The 17972-nt window shown below is 41.0% G+C and overlaps 1 protein-coding gene across 3 annotated transcripts in view; it reads left to right on the forward strand.

The window, feature by feature from the left end:
- Positions 1-226: 226 nt before the first annotated feature.
- The window catches only part of vps13d (vacuolar protein sorting 13 homolog D), a 115203-nt gene continuing 97457 nt past the window's right edge, over positions 227-17972 (forward strand). For 2 of the 3 annotated variants that reach the window (XM_019349808.2, XM_019349810.2), the window contains exons 1-18: positions 228-768; positions 1845-2047; positions 3063-3140; positions 5339-5529; positions 5923-6003; positions 6574-6690; positions 9543-9647; positions 10140-10310; positions 11683-11783; positions 12829-12994; positions 13389-13490; positions 13691-13880; positions 14038-14220; positions 14968-15098; positions 15197-15251; positions 17084-17263; positions 17450-17580; positions 17733-17865. In XM_019349808.2, the coding sequence (XP_019205353.1) occupies positions 1951-2047; positions 3063-3140; positions 5339-5529; positions 5923-6003; positions 6574-6690; positions 9543-9647; positions 10140-10310; positions 11683-11783; positions 12829-12994; positions 13389-13490; positions 13691-13880; positions 14038-14220; positions 14968-15098; positions 15197-15251; positions 17084-17263; positions 17450-17580; positions 17733-17865 (2212 nt within the window). In that variant the 5' untranslated portion in view covers positions 228-768; positions 1845-1950. Of the gene's footprint in view, positions 769-1844; positions 2048-3062; positions 3141-5338; positions 5530-5922; positions 6004-6573; positions 6691-9542; positions 9648-10139; positions 10311-11682; positions 11784-12828; positions 12995-13388; positions 13491-13690; positions 13881-14037; positions 14221-14967; positions 15099-15196; positions 15252-17083; positions 17264-17449; positions 17581-17732; positions 17866-17972 lie in introns of all 3 variants that reach the window. The other variant, XM_019349809.2, reaches the window with a different exon arrangement.

A 17972-nucleotide genomic window follows, 5' to 3' on the forward strand; every position in this document is an offset into this window, starting at 1 on the left:
GTTGTGTTTATGGTCTCTTTCCTTTGTTAATGACAGCATACAGGGGTTACATTATTTATACCCCAACACTTTAAATGACAACTAATATCAACGAAATACGGGGAAAAAAACCGTGTGCTGCGCCAAGAGTTTTTTTTTGGCTGTACATCATTAACAAATTAGTTTCGTGACGAAATATTACTATCACTCTTTTTTCCCCTGGTTCATCAACGCCGCACGGGAAGAATTGTTTTTGTCATGTGACAGGAAGTATATGTTGAAGTTCGACATATTTCGAACATTATTCGGAAGTGTGTTATTTACAATGTAGCGACACATAACTCTAACGTATTGAAATACGACAGTTACAGGTTTTATTTTGTTTGGTTTTTTATTTTGTCTGAGAAGCTCAACAGTGTTGCCATCAGTTGCTTATTAGATTAGCGGGTTGTGATCTCTGTGACATGCTAGATTTAGCATTTAGCATACTGGCTACCTTGCTATGATCCGTCACCACAACCATCTCGACTTGGGTGCTCTCTTTTGACGGATAACGCTGGTCAATAAGTCCGCTTTCAGTTTCACTTTTTCCCCCTATTTAGCTAGTGCCCCTTCCTTAATGCCGGAACATATTTAACTACCTTGGGTTGCTGTTGCTGTCCCACTAAATGTTTCTAAAGTCCTGTCCTGAGTGCTCTGACATGACATGGCCACCGACTGACAGTGGCAATAGGCTGGTACTGACAAGAACTCAAGGATGGATCGATAAGGCAGCTGTCGTCTTTGGCGGTGAGTCAGTGGCACTTCTGTTCGTAAGAGTAACATTTGACCGATGTTTGTTGTAACACGCATATGCTAGCTAACTACTGACTTTCCAGTTGAGGAATTTCCAGTTAGTCCTTCTGTACTAACACTGGATAAATCAAAACATTCCTGCTAATCCCATATATATGTCGTTGCTTCATTAATAGTAGCCGTTTCTGACGACACGTGATTGAATAGCTTTAACCTGGTGCCTGCCGCGACTATTTCGGTGATGAAACCAGCTGCAGAACCGCTGATTTGTAAGGATACCAGTTTGTAGAGAAGGTTATCACAGCCTGGCTGCTACATTTGGCTGAAGAACAGCAAACCTACACCCCCAAAACTGTGGCGAAGCGGATTTTAACGTTATGCCATGACAACTACCTCAAAGTACTAGACCGCAGTTGGTTTGTCAGTGTTTCCAGCTGTTGAATGGAGGCATTAATGAGGAGTCAGTACAAACTCTGTGTTGAAAGTCGTACAGAAGCACGTTCTTAATTTTGGTTATGAACGCGGCAGCAGTTGCTTATAAATATGTGTGTTTACGAAACGAATTTCAGGTCTCTTAGTGGGGCACTGCACAGGTGACAAGTTAAAGAGCAATTCATGGAAAACCTGTGTTAGTAAAGTGTTCAGCCACCACATGCTGATAGAGTAGCTTCAGTCCTCGGATCTTTACAGGAGGGGTAAACATAATTGCTCCAACAGACACCATACTTTCATGTTTTCATGATGGTGTTGAAGACCATTTTCTGACCCCTCAGGCAAAAATCTCCCATAGTACTGGTATGGTGATTGTGAAAGTTATAGCATATGAATCACACAATTTTCATTCTCGTACAATTCAGTGAGTGCCCTGTGAACTGAGTAGTTGAAATCCCACATGAAACCAGTCCCATTAAGACAAAATGTTTCATTTTGGAGTACAGGCGCTCTCTCACAACCACTATAGCTTGATTTCTTTAAGCTGTCGTCTGTCTGTATCTGACTTGTAGCAATTTACTGGAGGTTTATAGGAACATAATGCAAATGGTTAAAAAAAAATTGTCTATGTTTATTAGACATTTAACGGCTCCCTCGTAAGACCTGCAATCAAGAGGGTCAATCTTTCATCATCACAATTTTCTCCCACCACGGGGTGGTTCTCATCACCCCCCAGCCATCAGGATGTTGGAGGGCCTTGTTGCCTGGGTGCTGAACACATACCTAGGAAAATATGTTAGCAACCTAAACACAGATCAACTCTCCATTGCTCTTCTGAAAGGTAATTACACATGCTTAAATTGTACAGACGAGTAACTTCACTTCTTTCATTTTTGCTTTTGTTTCTTCTTCTTGTCTTTGTCCATTTTCCTCTCACCTTAGTCTGTTGTACTTGATGGCTGCCACTCCAGACTTTAACCAGTTTATGGATATTAGTTCTAAGTAAAATTTATTCCAGGGGGTGGAAGATTGGCACACCTCTGCTATGCCGGTAGACTAATAGTGGTTTGATCTGCTGCTGTTTTAATGATATGCAGCTCAATCCCTCCATAAGCTTCAACTGGTTCAGAACTCTGCTGCTCGCATTATCACCAGAACCCCCTCCTACCAGCACATCACCCCTGTTCTTCAGGAACTTCACTGGCTCCCTGTGAAATTACGGATAATATTCAAACTTCTTCTGCTCACCTTCAAGGCCATTCATAACCTCGCTCCTCCTTACCTTTCTGACCTGTTAACCACTACCTGTTCTGCCCGTTCACTTCGATCTTCCTCTTCTATCCAGCTTGCTGTACCTTCCTTCCGCCTCACCACCATGGGAAGCAGAGCTTTCAGCTGCTCTGCTCCCAGGTTGTGGAACTGCCTACCCCCAGAAATAAGAAACATTGGTTCTCTCCCCCAGTTTAAATCCCAACTCAAAACTCATCTGTTCAAATCTGCATATTCACTGTGAATCCACTGTTTGTTAATTTTATCTTGTGCTTTTGTTTTATTGTTCTTATTTTGCCATTCTATGTGTCTTCCTATTGTAAAGTGTCCTTGGGTGACTTGAAAGGCGCTCACAATTAAAATTTATTATTATTATTATCATTATTATTATTAATATAATGTTAACTATGTGTGGTCAAAGGGAGTGTGTCAGGACATCTAAAACAGGCAGTGTGCTTGGAAAATCATTAAGAGACGGTGTAAAAGCTGTCAAGGTCATATTAATCAGTCTGAATTCAGACACTTTTAAAGGAGTGTGCAGCACCCTTAGTAAACATGGTGTTTATCTGTTTATTGTTATTCTTCAGGTGCAGTGGAGTTAGAGAACCTCCCTCTGAGGAAGGATGCCCTTCGAGAGTTTGACTTACCATTCGAAGTCAAAGCAGGTGAAACACATTCACTGATATCTGCACATAGTGTAGAGACAACTACTTTGTTTAAACAGATCTGTATCTGTGTGAATACACAGAACTACTTGTCACTTATTTGCTAAGTGCAATCACCAGCAGTCGAACGAGTGGTTACCCTAATTTGTCAGACTGGCTGAAGAATATTTTCAGAGTGCCTACATGTTCTTATAAAACAATTGATTTTGGGCATCAGTGTATCAAAAGAGGCAGTGGATATAATATATCTCTGTATCGATATTTCCTCACACATTTATTTGGTACCAGAAACCTTTTGTGTTGTGTTTGTAGTCCAAGTAGTGTCATATAGAACTAAAGAAACGTAATCGCAATGCCATGCTCTATTGGCAATTGTTGGCCTGTTTCGAATTTGCCCTTTGTTAGCAAATTAGTTTTAAAAAGTTGGAAAGTCAGTTCAGATCTTTATTATGCAAATGGCAGATTTTTGACCTTTTTCATTGGGATTTTCAAAAGCAACACTTGACTTTTGGAGGTCTATAGTTATTTTTTGATAGCTTTCGATGCAGGGAATTGCTCTGTATTTGTTCTACAGTGTTGATACTGTTTACCATAAAACTTTACCTAACATGCTTAAGGCTGTGGTGGATATCTTTGGCTCTGCTTTAAATTGTTTTTTTCCTATTTATCTGATAGGACTTTCTCTGTTAGGGCGTGTAGAAACATTGTCCTGCCAAATGCACGAGGAGTGTGTGGCAAAGTATTTCTGCGCAGTGTACCAGGGGCAAGTTTTTCTCTATCATTGCCTTTCTAACAGTGGGGTGTTCTGCAGACCTTACCCTGCCACATACCCTCTGACCGGCCGGGAAGCCATCTAGCGTAGTCCAGCAGGAACATCTGCTGTCTGCGCCTGTGTGAGATGGTTGTCACAATGAGGCAATGATGGAATTCGTGAATTAGACACTTCCAGTCCCAACCCATCTCTTTAACCAGGCTCACCAGAGAGGTGATTTAGCCTCTCTCCATTCTTTCAGGAGGTTGAGGTGATATATTTGTGTGGTACCCCCCCTATTCAACCGTACCACTGCATAGTGAACATCCCCTACTGGCTGTATCACAACGAAGGGCCATTGCCACTTGGCGAGTAACTTTGAGCTGGATGAAGGGAGCAATGAGTGAAAATTGTCTGAGCTGACATTCCTGACCCTGGTGCAGATTTTCCTGAGATAACCTCCCCAATCTGTGAAGTTCTGCTCTTAGGTCCAGAACCTATTGAATTTTGTTCTTAGGTGGGCTTGGACCTTCCGCCCAGTTTTCTTTAACCAGATCCAACACCCCGAGCGGCTTCCTTCCAAACAGTAACTCAAAGGGAGAAAAGCCTGGGGAGGCCTGGGGAGAGTCTAACCAGGGTTCTAATTGCATTCGTCCCTGTGAATGAACTTACAAAGCATGAACTTCAAGGTGTTATTCACTTGCTCCACCAATGCCTCAGCAGATGGTAGACGCTGGTTTGAATAGACTTGATGCCTAGTAACTTGTAAAGCTCCTTTAACCCTCTGGGGACAACAGGCACGCCGGGAAATCCATATCACATGACCGATTTAAGATGACATAGCATCAAAATGCAGCCCCACTAAGTCTCCATTTTTCCATGTTTGCAGTTATTTCATGATTCAGGCTTTAAAGGGTGGCTGCAAAAATATGACAAATGATACCTTTTGGATTCAAAACTGCAGCAATTACTCTCTTTAGTTCCAAAACATTACAGCATTTTGGTAAAAGAAGAGGTTGTACAACACAGTGTGAATAATTTTTGTTGTCACTTTTTTTGAAAGGTGTTGCTGCAGTCAAATGGAATAAGCACAAATGCTGTAAGGAGTCTTTGGTGGGTTGTGGGTTCTGGCTCAGCTGGGGAGGGTTGGAGCAGTGGGTTCAGGGGTGGTGTGAGGGGAGGCTAACCAGCATTGCTGGTCTCCATCGTCCAATCATGGCTTCCGGTCGGGCCTACACAAATAGGGGAAAAAGCTGTGGCCAACAAAGTGCAACAAAATAAACTCCCACAGCACTGCAGTGCCTTATGTGTCGGGTTCTTTTTGTGTTACTGAGTCATTACTCAGTTGGGGGTTTAAAAGCCATTTCAAGCCTTACGATGCATGATTACAGACATGACATAACATCTGCAGTATTTAAAAAAGTACTTAATCTGTTTCTTTTACTAGGCTTCATTGGAAAGATCACTCTCCAGATCCCTTTCTACCGGCCTCACAGTGACCCATGGGTCATCTCCATGTCCCAGCTCAACCTGATTGTTGGCCCTGCCCAGCTGCAGGAGTATGACGGAGAGAGGGACAAAGACGAGGAGAGAGAACGCAAAAAACGCCTCCTCAAAGCTCTCGAAGACAAATTCAAAGTAGATCAAGAGTGTTTTGTTTTTTCCCAGAAATGGTTATTAGAAAATAACAACGTAACAATACATTCATCTTGCAATGTAATTGTCTAATTGTTTACTAATAAACTTTGCCTCAGTGAAAACGCTGTTGTAAATTGTAGATGCAGGCCACTGCATCAGTTCTTGCCTAAACAATTTAAGGTTATCTCACCTAACTATTATTTTTGATTGTGATAAAATGATTTTCTGTCTTATGTCCAGACGAACTCATGACATGGCAAGTTGTCTGTCCGTCTGTCCATCCAGAATTCACAGGAATCGCTTTTATCTCAGACACTGATTTTATGATGTCTGGCTTTTCTACTAAGCACAGTTATCTTTAATGTATTTTTCGTATGTCTTTGGCTCTTTCAGAATGAGTGTGAACAGACAGGAGAGTCGTACTGGTACTCTGTGACTGCCTCATTAGTCACCAGAATTGTGGAAAATATTGAGGTAAGACATGAGATACCAGTTGAGATTATATCATAAGCAAGTAAAGGTAGAATAATTATTACAAACAGCCCAACGAATAAACAGAATTTGGTCCTTTTATGTTTTCCCCTCACAGCAGATCTCAGCGGTGGTGGATTGTTTGTTGGTCTCCTGTGGTTTGTCTTCAGCAGTTAAAAATAAATAAATAAATGACCTCCTTTTTTCCATGAAGCAGCTTTTAAAAGAAATCTTCCTGAAAAGTCTCTGAAAATAGAAATGTGCATGCAGTCAGCTTGTGATCTTTTTTTGAACAAGGAGCGGACGGTGACCAGAGGGTCATTTTGGCCTGTTGTGAGCACATGACATGTGAACAAATGGTTTACAAACTACACAGAATACACACATCAGGCACAGTTCTCTCAGGGTCACATTTACTGCAGACTTTGAATTTCTTCATTTATGAACAACGACACAGCTGGTTCACTTCATTCAAAAGTTAGCTTAACTCTTTGGTACTAAGGTAGTTCTCATTATCTCCCTTTGAGTTACAGACTGATCTGTGACTGAATGATGTTTTTTTTATATGTCTAGCTGAAGATCCAACATGTGCATCTACGATTTGAGGATGACTTTTCCAACCCTGAGAAGCCCTTTTCCTTTGGCGTTTGCATCAACAATATATGTGCTCAGAACCCTTCCAGGGAATTGGTAAGTGTTAGTTCATTTCATAAAATCCAATCATTTGTTATATTCATGAGAACAGATGATACAGTAGTCCATTTGGGGTTTTGGGGTTTTCTCTGTATTATTGTAGGGTCTTTACCTTACAGTATAAAAATATATATTTGCATTAGAAAGTTTAACTGATATGCATTAATATGTCATTGTTCTTGTTCTGATCATTCTCAGCCTCTTTCATGAAATGGGCAGTCATTACACATAGGGTTTAGGGGTGGGTTTTGATTATTGATTTATCGATTAAAATCGATTCTAGCTGGGATAACGTGATATCGATTCATTAAAATCCTGAATTGATTTTTAATATAAATTTATTTTGCCCGAAATGCCAGAATCTCAGGTTAAACCTCACAAAATTTCAACAACCACCAAACAGCTAAAACTGTAAATGAGACCAGGTACACGGAGTCTGCACAAAGATGTAAACCCAAAGCACGGACCCACCGACGGATCAGAATCAGTGAGATGTCGCCTTTCTCACCCGACGGCACGGACACGGTCGGGGCTTCTGGTGATTCTGGTGTTTCGGCAGGTCCGCACTTTGTGTTTACGTCCTTTTTGCGCTAGATTCTGAAGCTGTAGGTTTTATCTCTCTCCAAACAATATTGACCGAACCAGCAGCAAAAGAAGATCCAAACTACGCTTCACATAAACATCGTCATGAATTCCCTCTGACTTTTACTGTTTTGCTTCCACCACGATAAAAATCACACTTCATGCACAGCTCTCTCTCTCTCTCTCTCTCTCTCTGTCTCTGTACTTCAAGAACAGTTTCCCGTCTAAAAATCTGTTTTCTGCATTATTCGCTTGCTTGTTACGCACAAGTCTACTGTTGTTTACAGTGCTGTCAGCCGCTGTTTTTTTTTTTCCTTTTACTTACTTCTGAAAAGAAAACCTCATTTCTGCTGTTCAATAGGCTACTGAACAAATTTAAACTTTTTAAAATTATGCAAAATTGCAAAACGCTTAGCCGTGTCTCTAATAAAACCTCTGTAACTTTGCTCTGCTTCTCTTCAGCAGCATCAGGTAACGTTCATATGTTGATTAATGGTTTTCTTTCGTTTTTGATCTACTGCAGAATATTTTTATAAAATCCCAGGCCAGGAAAATCACCTTCACGTTTTTCTGTGTTTTATCTTCAGCTACTTTGACACAAAGGCATCTGCTGTGATGCTCACACCTTTGATAAAGTCTCGCAAGTGTCAGCTTTCTTTTTATAGATATAAAAATGTGGAAATGTACTGATGCATGATCTGAATTATAATATTTCTGACTGTCTGAGGCAAAATTTCCCCGATTCGAATTAAATTGAATCGAATCGTGGATCGAATCGATTCGGGACCTTGTGAATCGGAATCGAATCGATTCTAGAAATCGGTGACGATACCCAGCCCTAATAGGGATGTTCCTGGCGACTAATTTCTTAGTCACGTAACTGTGGAAAAAAAAAAATACGACTAAGAGACTACTCTGAAACTAAGACACACTGAGATGTGTAATAATAATGACTGCATTATTATATTACTCAGTTACATCTGAGAACTGTTTAATGAAAAATGTCAAAAACTAATAACAAAGGCGTTTTAAACTATTAAGGACATTCTTAATAATAAATCATGTGTCACATTATCAACATTAAACATAGCGTAATGTTGATAATGCAAGATCCGAGGTGCCGCACAGTTAAGTAGCAGAAGAAAAACAATTAAAATAAACCAACATGTTGCTATAAAAGCTATCACCTCGTATGACTAAAATGTGATCAGTTAAATTGCGACTGAAAAATGTGGAGCATTGTGCTGTGCATTATGATTCATGTGGTTTCAAAATTCATGACAACCACTAAAATGAAGGTTAAAATCTAAAATAACAAATCAGTAAATCATCCAACTATTTTCTTCCGCTTATCTGAAGTTAGGCCGCATGGCAGCAGGAAAGCCCAGACGTCTCTCTCGCCACCTCCTCCAGCTTATCCAGGGAAACGTCGAGCCTTTCCCAGGCCGGGTGATAGATGTAATCTCTCCATCTCGTCCCGGGTCTACCCCTGGGTAGGACATACCTGGGCGGAGCACCTTACCCGGGAGGTGACAGCCTTAGCTGTCTATTTCGATTCAGGATGAGTAGTGGCTCTACTCTGAACCCCTGCTGAATGATTGAACTCCTCACCCACCTTTCGGAGAAAGTTAATTTCCAGGTGTATCCGTGATCTCAGTCTAATAGGCTTAGCAAAAACATCAGGTCTAGATTAACAGATTTATGCCGTTTCTCAACAACAGTGTGCCATCTCGTGGCGGATGTCTGCATAATATTTAGGACAATAATTTACCAGCAATGGGCATCAATTCAAATTTTAACTATTAGATTAAAAGACTATTATGTCTGGTACCGACCAGTGACGACAGTGACAATTAGTCGGCTAGTCGGCTAGTCAACTAGTTGTGGAAATGCCTAATCACAAGTCATCCTCCTTAATGCTGTACTGGACATTATGTGTTACATTAATGCAAAATTGCCCTGGAAAGCACTAAATACTGTTAATAAGTATTACTGATGAACAGCGGAGTGTCACAAAAAGAGATTCTGTGTGCCTTTTCATTTTTTTCTGTGGAAAATTAGAAGCATTATCAAACATTTCCATTAAGAGCCATCACTCTGTTAATATGTCAGCTCTGTCTGAGACATGGCCTAAAATGAAATCAGTCAGTTAATATCAGATGTGCATCACATTTACAAAAGAGGTTAGAGGGTAAACGGCTCCTTTTATTGATTAAGGACTTGGTTTGGTCTTTGGATTTGAGGTTAGTGGTGGTTTTCTTTTGCAGGTCCAGAAGCTTTTCAGACAAAAGCAGTTGGAGATCGAAGACTTCAGTGTCTACTGGGACACTGAGTGTGAAATGCTGGGAAAGCTGCCCATTAACCAGATCCAGGTCAGTCATATGGTGAACTTGGTGGCAGATCTCTGGAGTATTACAGCTTAGTTCTGAAGACCACCTGGATGGCTTGTCTTTAAAATTCAGTTCACTGAAACTCTGATAGAATGAACAAGTGTCTTCCAAAATACATTCACTCATTTGCTGTTTTGATGATGATGAAAAGTATTTGGGTTGCATCAAATAACTATGATTTCCATAGCATTACAACACATTCAGAAGACGATTATTCTGATGACCATAGTCCTGCATGGACCCAAACTGTGTTTGTGAGATGACGCTCACAGCATCACAGGTCCACCTGATTGTTATACCGTGAGGATCGAGGGTTCAGGATTTTATTTTATTTTGTCAGCTCTCTGGGTATAGTCCACCAGTTAGAAATCCTCTTGGACTATGATCTGTGATTATACAAAGCTAGATCAAAAGTAAAATCTGCTCAAAAGAGATACACCATATGAGTAGGCTAATTGTTTTTTTAACTAACAGGATGCCATGAGCCAGTGTATGCAAAGCCGTGACCATCAGTACATCTTTGAGCCGGTGTGCGCATCTGTGCTGCTCCGAAGAAACACTTCCAAGGAGCCTTTGAGGTCCCGACACACCCCACGAATCGAAGGCCAGGTTCAGCTGGAGTCTATGTCTTTACGCCTTTCACAGGTCTGTATCAAAATCTAACGTCCTCTTTGTCAACAGTGACAACTGTTTCTGTAATATTACATATGTGAGTATTTCGTATCCCCAAAGAAGAATTTGAGGGTCTCCATAATCCCACAGTCATGCTGTGGGCATGTATAATTGAAGCAGTGTCTGGCCATAACTGGGGCTGAGATAACTGATGTAGGTAAACAACTGTACAGTGGCCCCCTGGGATGGATAAGATTTGCCCTACAAGTTCCTCAAGGCTCTGGATGTTGTAGGGCTGTCCTGGCTGACACGTCTCTGCAGTGTTGTCTTGGGTGGTACCTCTGGATTGGCATACTGGGTAGGTGGTTCCCCCTGTTTAAGAAGAGGGACCAGAGGATGTGCTTGAACTAGGGGGATCATCTAGGGCTGCCCTTTGTCACTGATTCTTTCATAGTTTTTATAGACAGAAAATCTAGGCTTAGCCAGGTAGTGACCTCCAGCTTTCAGTGGAGCGATTTGAGGCTGATCTTGAATTGGTGGGGATGAGAATCAGCACCTCTAAGTCTGAAACCATGGCTCTCAGCTGGAAACGGGTCAAGGACAAGTTGGAACCCCAGGTGAAGGAGGTATCGGGGTCTTGTTCGCTAGTGAAGAGAGAGCAAAGCGTGAGATTGACAGATGGATTAGGGCTGTACAGATCTGTTCTGGTGAGGAAACAACTGATCATAAAAGAGTTGTGTAATTTTTAAAACTGTGTATATACTGTATATTCTGTGTATTTATTATCTCACTCTTATTGCCTGTTTATGCCCTGTCCTTATCTTCAACGTCATGCTGCTCTGTTGTATGTTAATTGCCCCTTGGGGATAAATAAAGTCTTTCTGATTCTGATTCTGAGCAACTGGTCAATCTGGATTCCTCACCTATGGTCCCAAGCTATGAGTAGCTATGAGATCATGGATACAAGCGGCAGAGATTAGCTTCTGGGTAGCTGGGTTCTTCCTTAGAGTAGAGCCGCTGCTCCTCCACCTCGAAACGAGCCAGTTGAGGTAGTTCGCAGGCGTCTGACTAGGGTACCTACTGGAGGGCGCGTAGGTGAGGTATTCCGGGCATGTCCTACTGGGAGGAGGCCCCAGAGATTACATTTCTTGGCTGGCTTGGGGACGTCTCAGTGTCCCACTGGATGAACTGGAAGAGGTGGACTAGGTGAGGGAAGTCTGGGCTTCTTTGCTCAGGCTACTTGACCCACAACCCGACCTCTGATCACCGCTAGAAAATGGATGTATGAATTTTCCATGCTTAGGAACTGAAGCTAATCTAGAGCTTTCCCACTCAAAAAGTGTTTAATATGGACCAAGGCTAGAATTTTGGATGATGTTTGTTGTCTGTGTGTCTTGCCTCTTAGGTGCAGTACCAGCAGATCATGGCCTTCCTTAAAGAGCTGGATCGCAGGGAAAGAGAGATGTTTTACAGAAAGTGGAGACCGAAAGTACCTATTTCAGGAAAGTAAGTTTACACTTAAAGGTACAGTGTGAAAGATCTCACTGCTGGATGTCAGTAGATTGCAGACTGTAGTCAACTGAATTCCATTTTCTTACCTCTCTTGATTGAACTCCATAACACTGGCGACTATGACCAAAGTCATTTTAGTTTCTGAGTTATAAACTATTACTTTCTCTTAAAAAGATGATATTTGCGAATAGGAAATGACAAAAACGTGAACCTTTGTAATTGGATTACTTTATCCCTATGCTGGTCCCGATGTCCCTTTCTTTCATGTTTTTCTTCTTTGGTAAAGGACACTTTCTTTGATGATAAAACATAGGTGTGATCCTTGATATCTTGATTTGAAGGTATATCTTCAAGGTGTACACGCAAATCAAATTTGCCCCCACAGCACGCGAATGCCTACAAGTGCTTTTCTTCACCTGTGGTTTACTGTGTATTTGCCTGGTCTCTAGTTACATGCAGACACACACAAATACGATTTGTCCGCATCTGCCTCCGATCACCAAACTTGCAGCCTCTGATCCAGCATCCACTCTGCTCCGCCTCAGTCTGCAGCTCCCTCTCCTCAGCTCTGCTGCTCAGACTTGAAATTATTTGACCATGGAGTTTCCTCTTTATTTGCTTGGATTAGTTTTCCACACTCTAAAGTCTCTCTCTCTAAAGAGTTCAGCTACGTTACCCCGCTGCTCAGAACAGTCAGTAACCCAAGTCTTCACTCACATTCTCCCCGATTTGCTCCGGTTCAAGAAATCCCATCCTCAGCCCTGCAGCAATTATTTATCTCTTATCCAACCATAGCTCCCTATAGATTTATTTATCAGTCACATCTAGCTTGCGCTGGCTGTTATAGCAGCCTACATGTCAAAATGTGTGTAAATAATTATGTTGCTAGGCAATCCAGTGTGGCGATGCAGTGATTCTACATTAATTTCTGTGGGGTCAAAATGATGTCTGTTTTTTCCTTTACCAGTAGACTTGATAACATGCTGTACTGTATTTTAATACTCGGGTTGTTGTTTAATAAACCTTTGAAATCATGCAGCTGCCGACAGTGGTGGATGTTTGCCATCCAAGCCAACCTGAGTGACATAAAAGAGCAACGGCGGCGAGGCAGTTGGGACTTTGCCCTGCAGCGCGCCCGGGACTCCCTAACCTACACCAGCCTCTACTTCAGAAGGCTCAAAGGAGTCCTGAGTCCTCAGGAAGAGGTACTTCAGTAAGAGAAAGATGAGATGAATAATACATATTTAGTATAACATGTTGCTAATATAAAAAAGAAAAAATCTAATCCTAATAAAAAATACCAAAAGTACACAGGGTTGAGTTTTTTTTTTAAATGATGGCTAGATCCCTTACTCAGATATTCCTATTGCCCACATCTGTACCATTTTCTATAGATAAGAAAATTATTTTTGTATAAAATCTTGCTTAGCTGAACAGTGATGGCATGAAAAGTGTGTGAATACACTAACCTCATTATCTTCTTTGGTTTAGTCTTGTTGTCTGTCCAAGTGCATGGATAGGAAGGCAGTTAATTTGTACTGTACTGATCTTTCAAGATTATATTCTTTTGAGAATATTTCCTTGGACTTTTTCATCTAGAGTGAGCTGGAGCGGGTTGAGGATGAGCAGACATTTGAAGAGCTGCAGATTCTCAGAGAAGTTGTCCATGAGTGGTTTCGAAAGCAGGAAGTAATTGCAGAGGTATTCTCAGGTTTTTTAAATTGTAAACAAAAAACGCATTGTGTCATTTCCCAGCCTTAGGTAAATGCCTTTCAGATATTGTGTTGTCATTAATCACCACCACCCTTAAACAAGTCAGCCTACAAAAAATGCAGCCATCACTCCTCAGACGGTCATTGATCTTTGTGAATGTCATCTTATTTCTGTGTTACCTCTTTCAGAATGCACGTGAGCCCAGCAGTGAGCCCCAGACGTGTTCATCTACAACATCTGTTCCAAAGAGCGGGAGTTCAGGAATGATCCAGTACCTACAATCGTGGTTCCCAGGCTGGGGGGGCTGGTATGGAGAGTCCCAGGATCCAGATAGGCCACAAGAACTCCTGCAAAGTCCATCCTCTTGGAATATTCTTGGTGAGCTAGGCGATGGTTGTACCTTTCACAAATGCCAGCTGCAAACAGTTTTACATCTATTTTTCGTCTATTTGTAAACTCTAGTTGTGGTAGTGTAGACATTTCTTGTGAAGCAATCTTCTGTTTGAAATAATGTAAACATTTAATATTTTTCCAGCAGAAACAGAAGAATTGTTTGACCCCTTGGAGGACTCTCACACTTTGAACACGTTCACCAGGCGAGATCATCTGTTTGCCCGGTTGGACTTCTTACTGGAGAAGGGTGGAGTCACCCTCTTCCACCAGGACAAGTGTGGAGACACGCTGCATGAGAGTGGAGTCATACAGCTGGAATTCTCTGGTATATCAAAGCAGGAATTGTGTCTTTTTAAATGTCTAAACTCAAGCATCTCAAATGAAAAACCAGAATATTTGCACATCTAATCTGCTGTGTGTGGAAGAGTTGGATTGAGGAGGCTGTACTTTGGTTAGATTTATTAGAGAACCATTAATACTCTTTCAACGATGGTAACACTGGATAGAAAGAGAACAATGGTGGCTTTGTTGTGAGGGTAAAATGACGACTGTAGAGTGAAAACTGTGGCCACAGCAGCAGTTGAAAGACAAAAAATTCAGATAATTTTTCAACTTCTCCCACTCGGGCAGTTAATCAACCCTAAATGGACCCAGCAGCTCTGATAAACTGTAGCATGTTTGTTCATTTGTTTTGTGTCTTCATTCACCTGCAGGATGGAAACATAGTTAAATACAGTCTGCATTGATTATCAAGAGAGGGGGGTACCCTGGGTGAACAGGGTACCCCCCTCTAGAATAGAAATATTCTAGTTGAGATGGATGATGTCACGTAAAATATTCATGTCCTAGCCTTACAGATAAGGACCTGTTAGAGACATAAGAAACCAGCCAGTTAAGAGTCACATAACTGATGCGATCAAAGTCTTTGTTCCAACAAGGGACTGATGTTCACAATCTATTATAAGTTTAATCTACCTACAGCTATTTTTCCCATAGACTGGTGGGAAAATGTAGTAAACTCAAAACCTGTGCACGTCTGTCAAAATCCAAATGACTATAACTGTTTCCACAGGGGTGAAAGTGATGGTGGAGTCTCTCCCTCGCTCAGAGTCCTCCTTATTGTCTGTAAAGCTGGGAAGTTTGTTCCTTCGAGACTTGACCACTCAGGGCACTATCTTTCCTGTCCTGGTGTCGCCCAAAACGGTAAGCAGTGATGGCAGAGCATCACATAAAAATATTGAAAAAGTGAATTGCAGTTCCTCAAACACACAGTTAATATATTTTGCTGTTACATGTTATAGGGGAACGTTGTTGTTGCTGCTAACCAGTCATCGAGCCAGTCCAGCACTACTTCTGGTAAGGTTTTTGTTTTGTGTTAATGTTAATGATGAATTACAGTTATGAAGTAAAGTTTTATGGAAACAGAATAAAATAATTGGTTTGTTGAGCTTGTGGCTTGGGTGCGTATTAAATTGTGCACAAATGGTTGGCGGAAGATTTCAGTGTGTCGATATTTGTGCCCTGCCAGTGGATTAATTTAGACCATCTCATCATTTTGTCTGGAAAAATAGTTTGCTGCTTTTATTAAAAAAGCCCTTTGTAGAGCCAGAGCATCTTACTTTTCATCACTAATTGAAGAGATAAAAGCAACCCTAGGTTTCTCTTCAGCACTGTAGCCAGGCTGACAAAAAGTCAAAGCTCTGTTGTGCCAAGCATTCCTTTAACCTTAACTAGTAATGACTTCATGAACTTTGTCTTTTGCAGTCTTCTTCCTAGAAGTCCTACTATTAATTAATGTTTCAATCTTAAATATGATCAACCTATTTCGATTAATCTGCTGTGTACCAAATGTACCAAAGATCTTCAAGCTGGCAGTATTTAAACTGTTACTAAAAACCCATCACTTGACCCTTCTCTCTTAGCTAATTACATTCCAATCTCCAACCTTCCCGATCATCTGCAGAGGAATGGTTTATTTGAAGAGTTTCAGTCAGGTTTCAGCACAGAATATGGTTTCTGGGTGTGGATTCATCGACCTCAGTGCAGCGTTTGATACAGTTCACCATAATATTTTATTACAGCGATTAGAGCATGCTGTAGGTATTACAGGAACTGTGCTATAGTGGTTTGAATCATATCTGCCTTCTACTTTGATAAAGTGTATAGTTAGAACTGGATCAAGTGACCCTGAATCCCCTCTTAGTTACACTGCAATAGGTCTAGGATGATTGATTGATTGATTGATTGATTGATGGATGATATTTTATTTATCCCGAGGGAATAAATAAATGCTGGGTGATTCCCACAATGCATTGAGTGTTTCTTCTTCATTCACCTTTTTCACTCACTGTGTTTATACACCACTCTGCATTAATTATTATTAATCTCTGGCTCTCTTCCAGAGTGTGTCTTTGTCCTGTCTTTCTTCTCTCGTCCCAACCGATCATGGTAGATGGCCGCCCCTCCCGGAGGGTGGTTCTGCTGGAGGTTTCTTCCTGTTAAAAGGGAGATTTTCCTTCTCACTGTCACCAAAGCATTTGCTTATAGGGGGTCTCTCTCTGTTTTCTTTGTATTAATGTAACTAATGTCTTTAAATTACAATATAAAGCACCTCAAGGCGACTGTTGTTGTGATTTGGTGCCATATAAATAAAATTGAACTGAATTGAATGTTATGTCTGTGAGATGGTTACTCATAACTTTTTCTCTAAAGAGCAAAATTTTGTTTGTGGATAAATTCCTAAAGCCATTACTATTTAAGGTTGCTAGTTAAGATTTAAAGGATTGATTGGTTCAACAGAGCTCTGACTTTTTTGTGAGCGTGGCTACCGTGCAGAGAGAAACCTAGGGTTGTTCTCCTCTACAGAGGAGCCACAGTATCCAGAGCCGTATGCAGTGAAGATGTAAAGCTGAGATAATCCACCTACATGTTAGAGCAGAGTTCAGGTTGCTGTTCTGTTCTGTGTTGGCACATGGCACTGAAGAAAATAACAGTAGAGGAATTGTATTCTTAAACTTAGTTGCAGCATTTTCAGAAAGACACCTGCTGTGATGAAACTTATTACCCAATGCTGTGTAATCCATTATACGGGGAGTTATGCTTTTATTGCATACTACCAGATTTCAGTGACTATTTCCTTTTTTAACATAACACACTTGAAAACACTTTGTTTGTTATGTTTCTGTCAGGATGCAATGCGGAATGCGTATCATGCCCAGTGTTTGAGATGATTTACGAGCGTAACCCTGTGAGGTGCAAGTTTGAGAGAAGACTGGAAGTAAACACTAGTCCACTGAACATAATCTACAACCCACAAGCTATAAAAGAAGTGATCGAATTCTTTTATAAGGGAAGAATTCACACCTCGGGTAAGTATATTTAAAGTGGATTTTATACCTTGCTGGTTTTCCTCTGTAGCATTTTTTTGCAAGCACTGAGACCAAAAATATGTTCTGTAAGTGAGTGGTCATGTGATACACAATTACAAGCAGAGTTGACTGATTGAGACTGTTTAAAAAATGTTTACTGTTTAAATACATTTCTTTCATACCCAGGTTTTGGGTATCAGTCAGAACTGGAGCTGAGAGTGGCAGAAGCTGCAAGGAGGCAGTACAACAAGCTGAAAATGCAGACCAAGGCAGAAATCCGACAAACCATCGATCAGCTGCTTGTGGGAGAGTTCATTGTAAGAAACATTCTCTGAATTCAATTACATTTTTCAGGTCAATTCAGTTTTATTTATATAGTGCCAAATCACAACAACAATTGCCTCATGTTGCTCATGGTGGTATGAAATAGTTAAATCACCATTAAATCTGACTGGTGTCTGATTCGTAGGAGAACAGTAAGCGCTGGACCATGAAATTGGACATCTCTGCACCCCAGGTGATTTTTCCTGATGACTTCCAGTCAGGAGACCCAATGCTTGTTGTTGTTGATTTAGGCAGGATTCTGCTGACAAACTCTCAAGGTAAATCAGCTGTTTCACTAATATGCCTCAGTGTCTTTGTTCTTTTTCCCACTGTTAGATGCTTAACAGTGATATCTCACTTACCCCTGCTATTGTATCCATTGTTT

This window comes from Oreochromis niloticus, linkage group LG20 (genome assembly GCF_001858045.2).
Source record: "Oreochromis niloticus isolate F11D_XX linkage group LG20, O_niloticus_UMD_NMBU, whole genome shotgun sequence".
NCBI lineage: Eukaryota > Metazoa > Chordata > Actinopteri > Cichliformes > Cichlidae > Oreochromis > Oreochromis niloticus.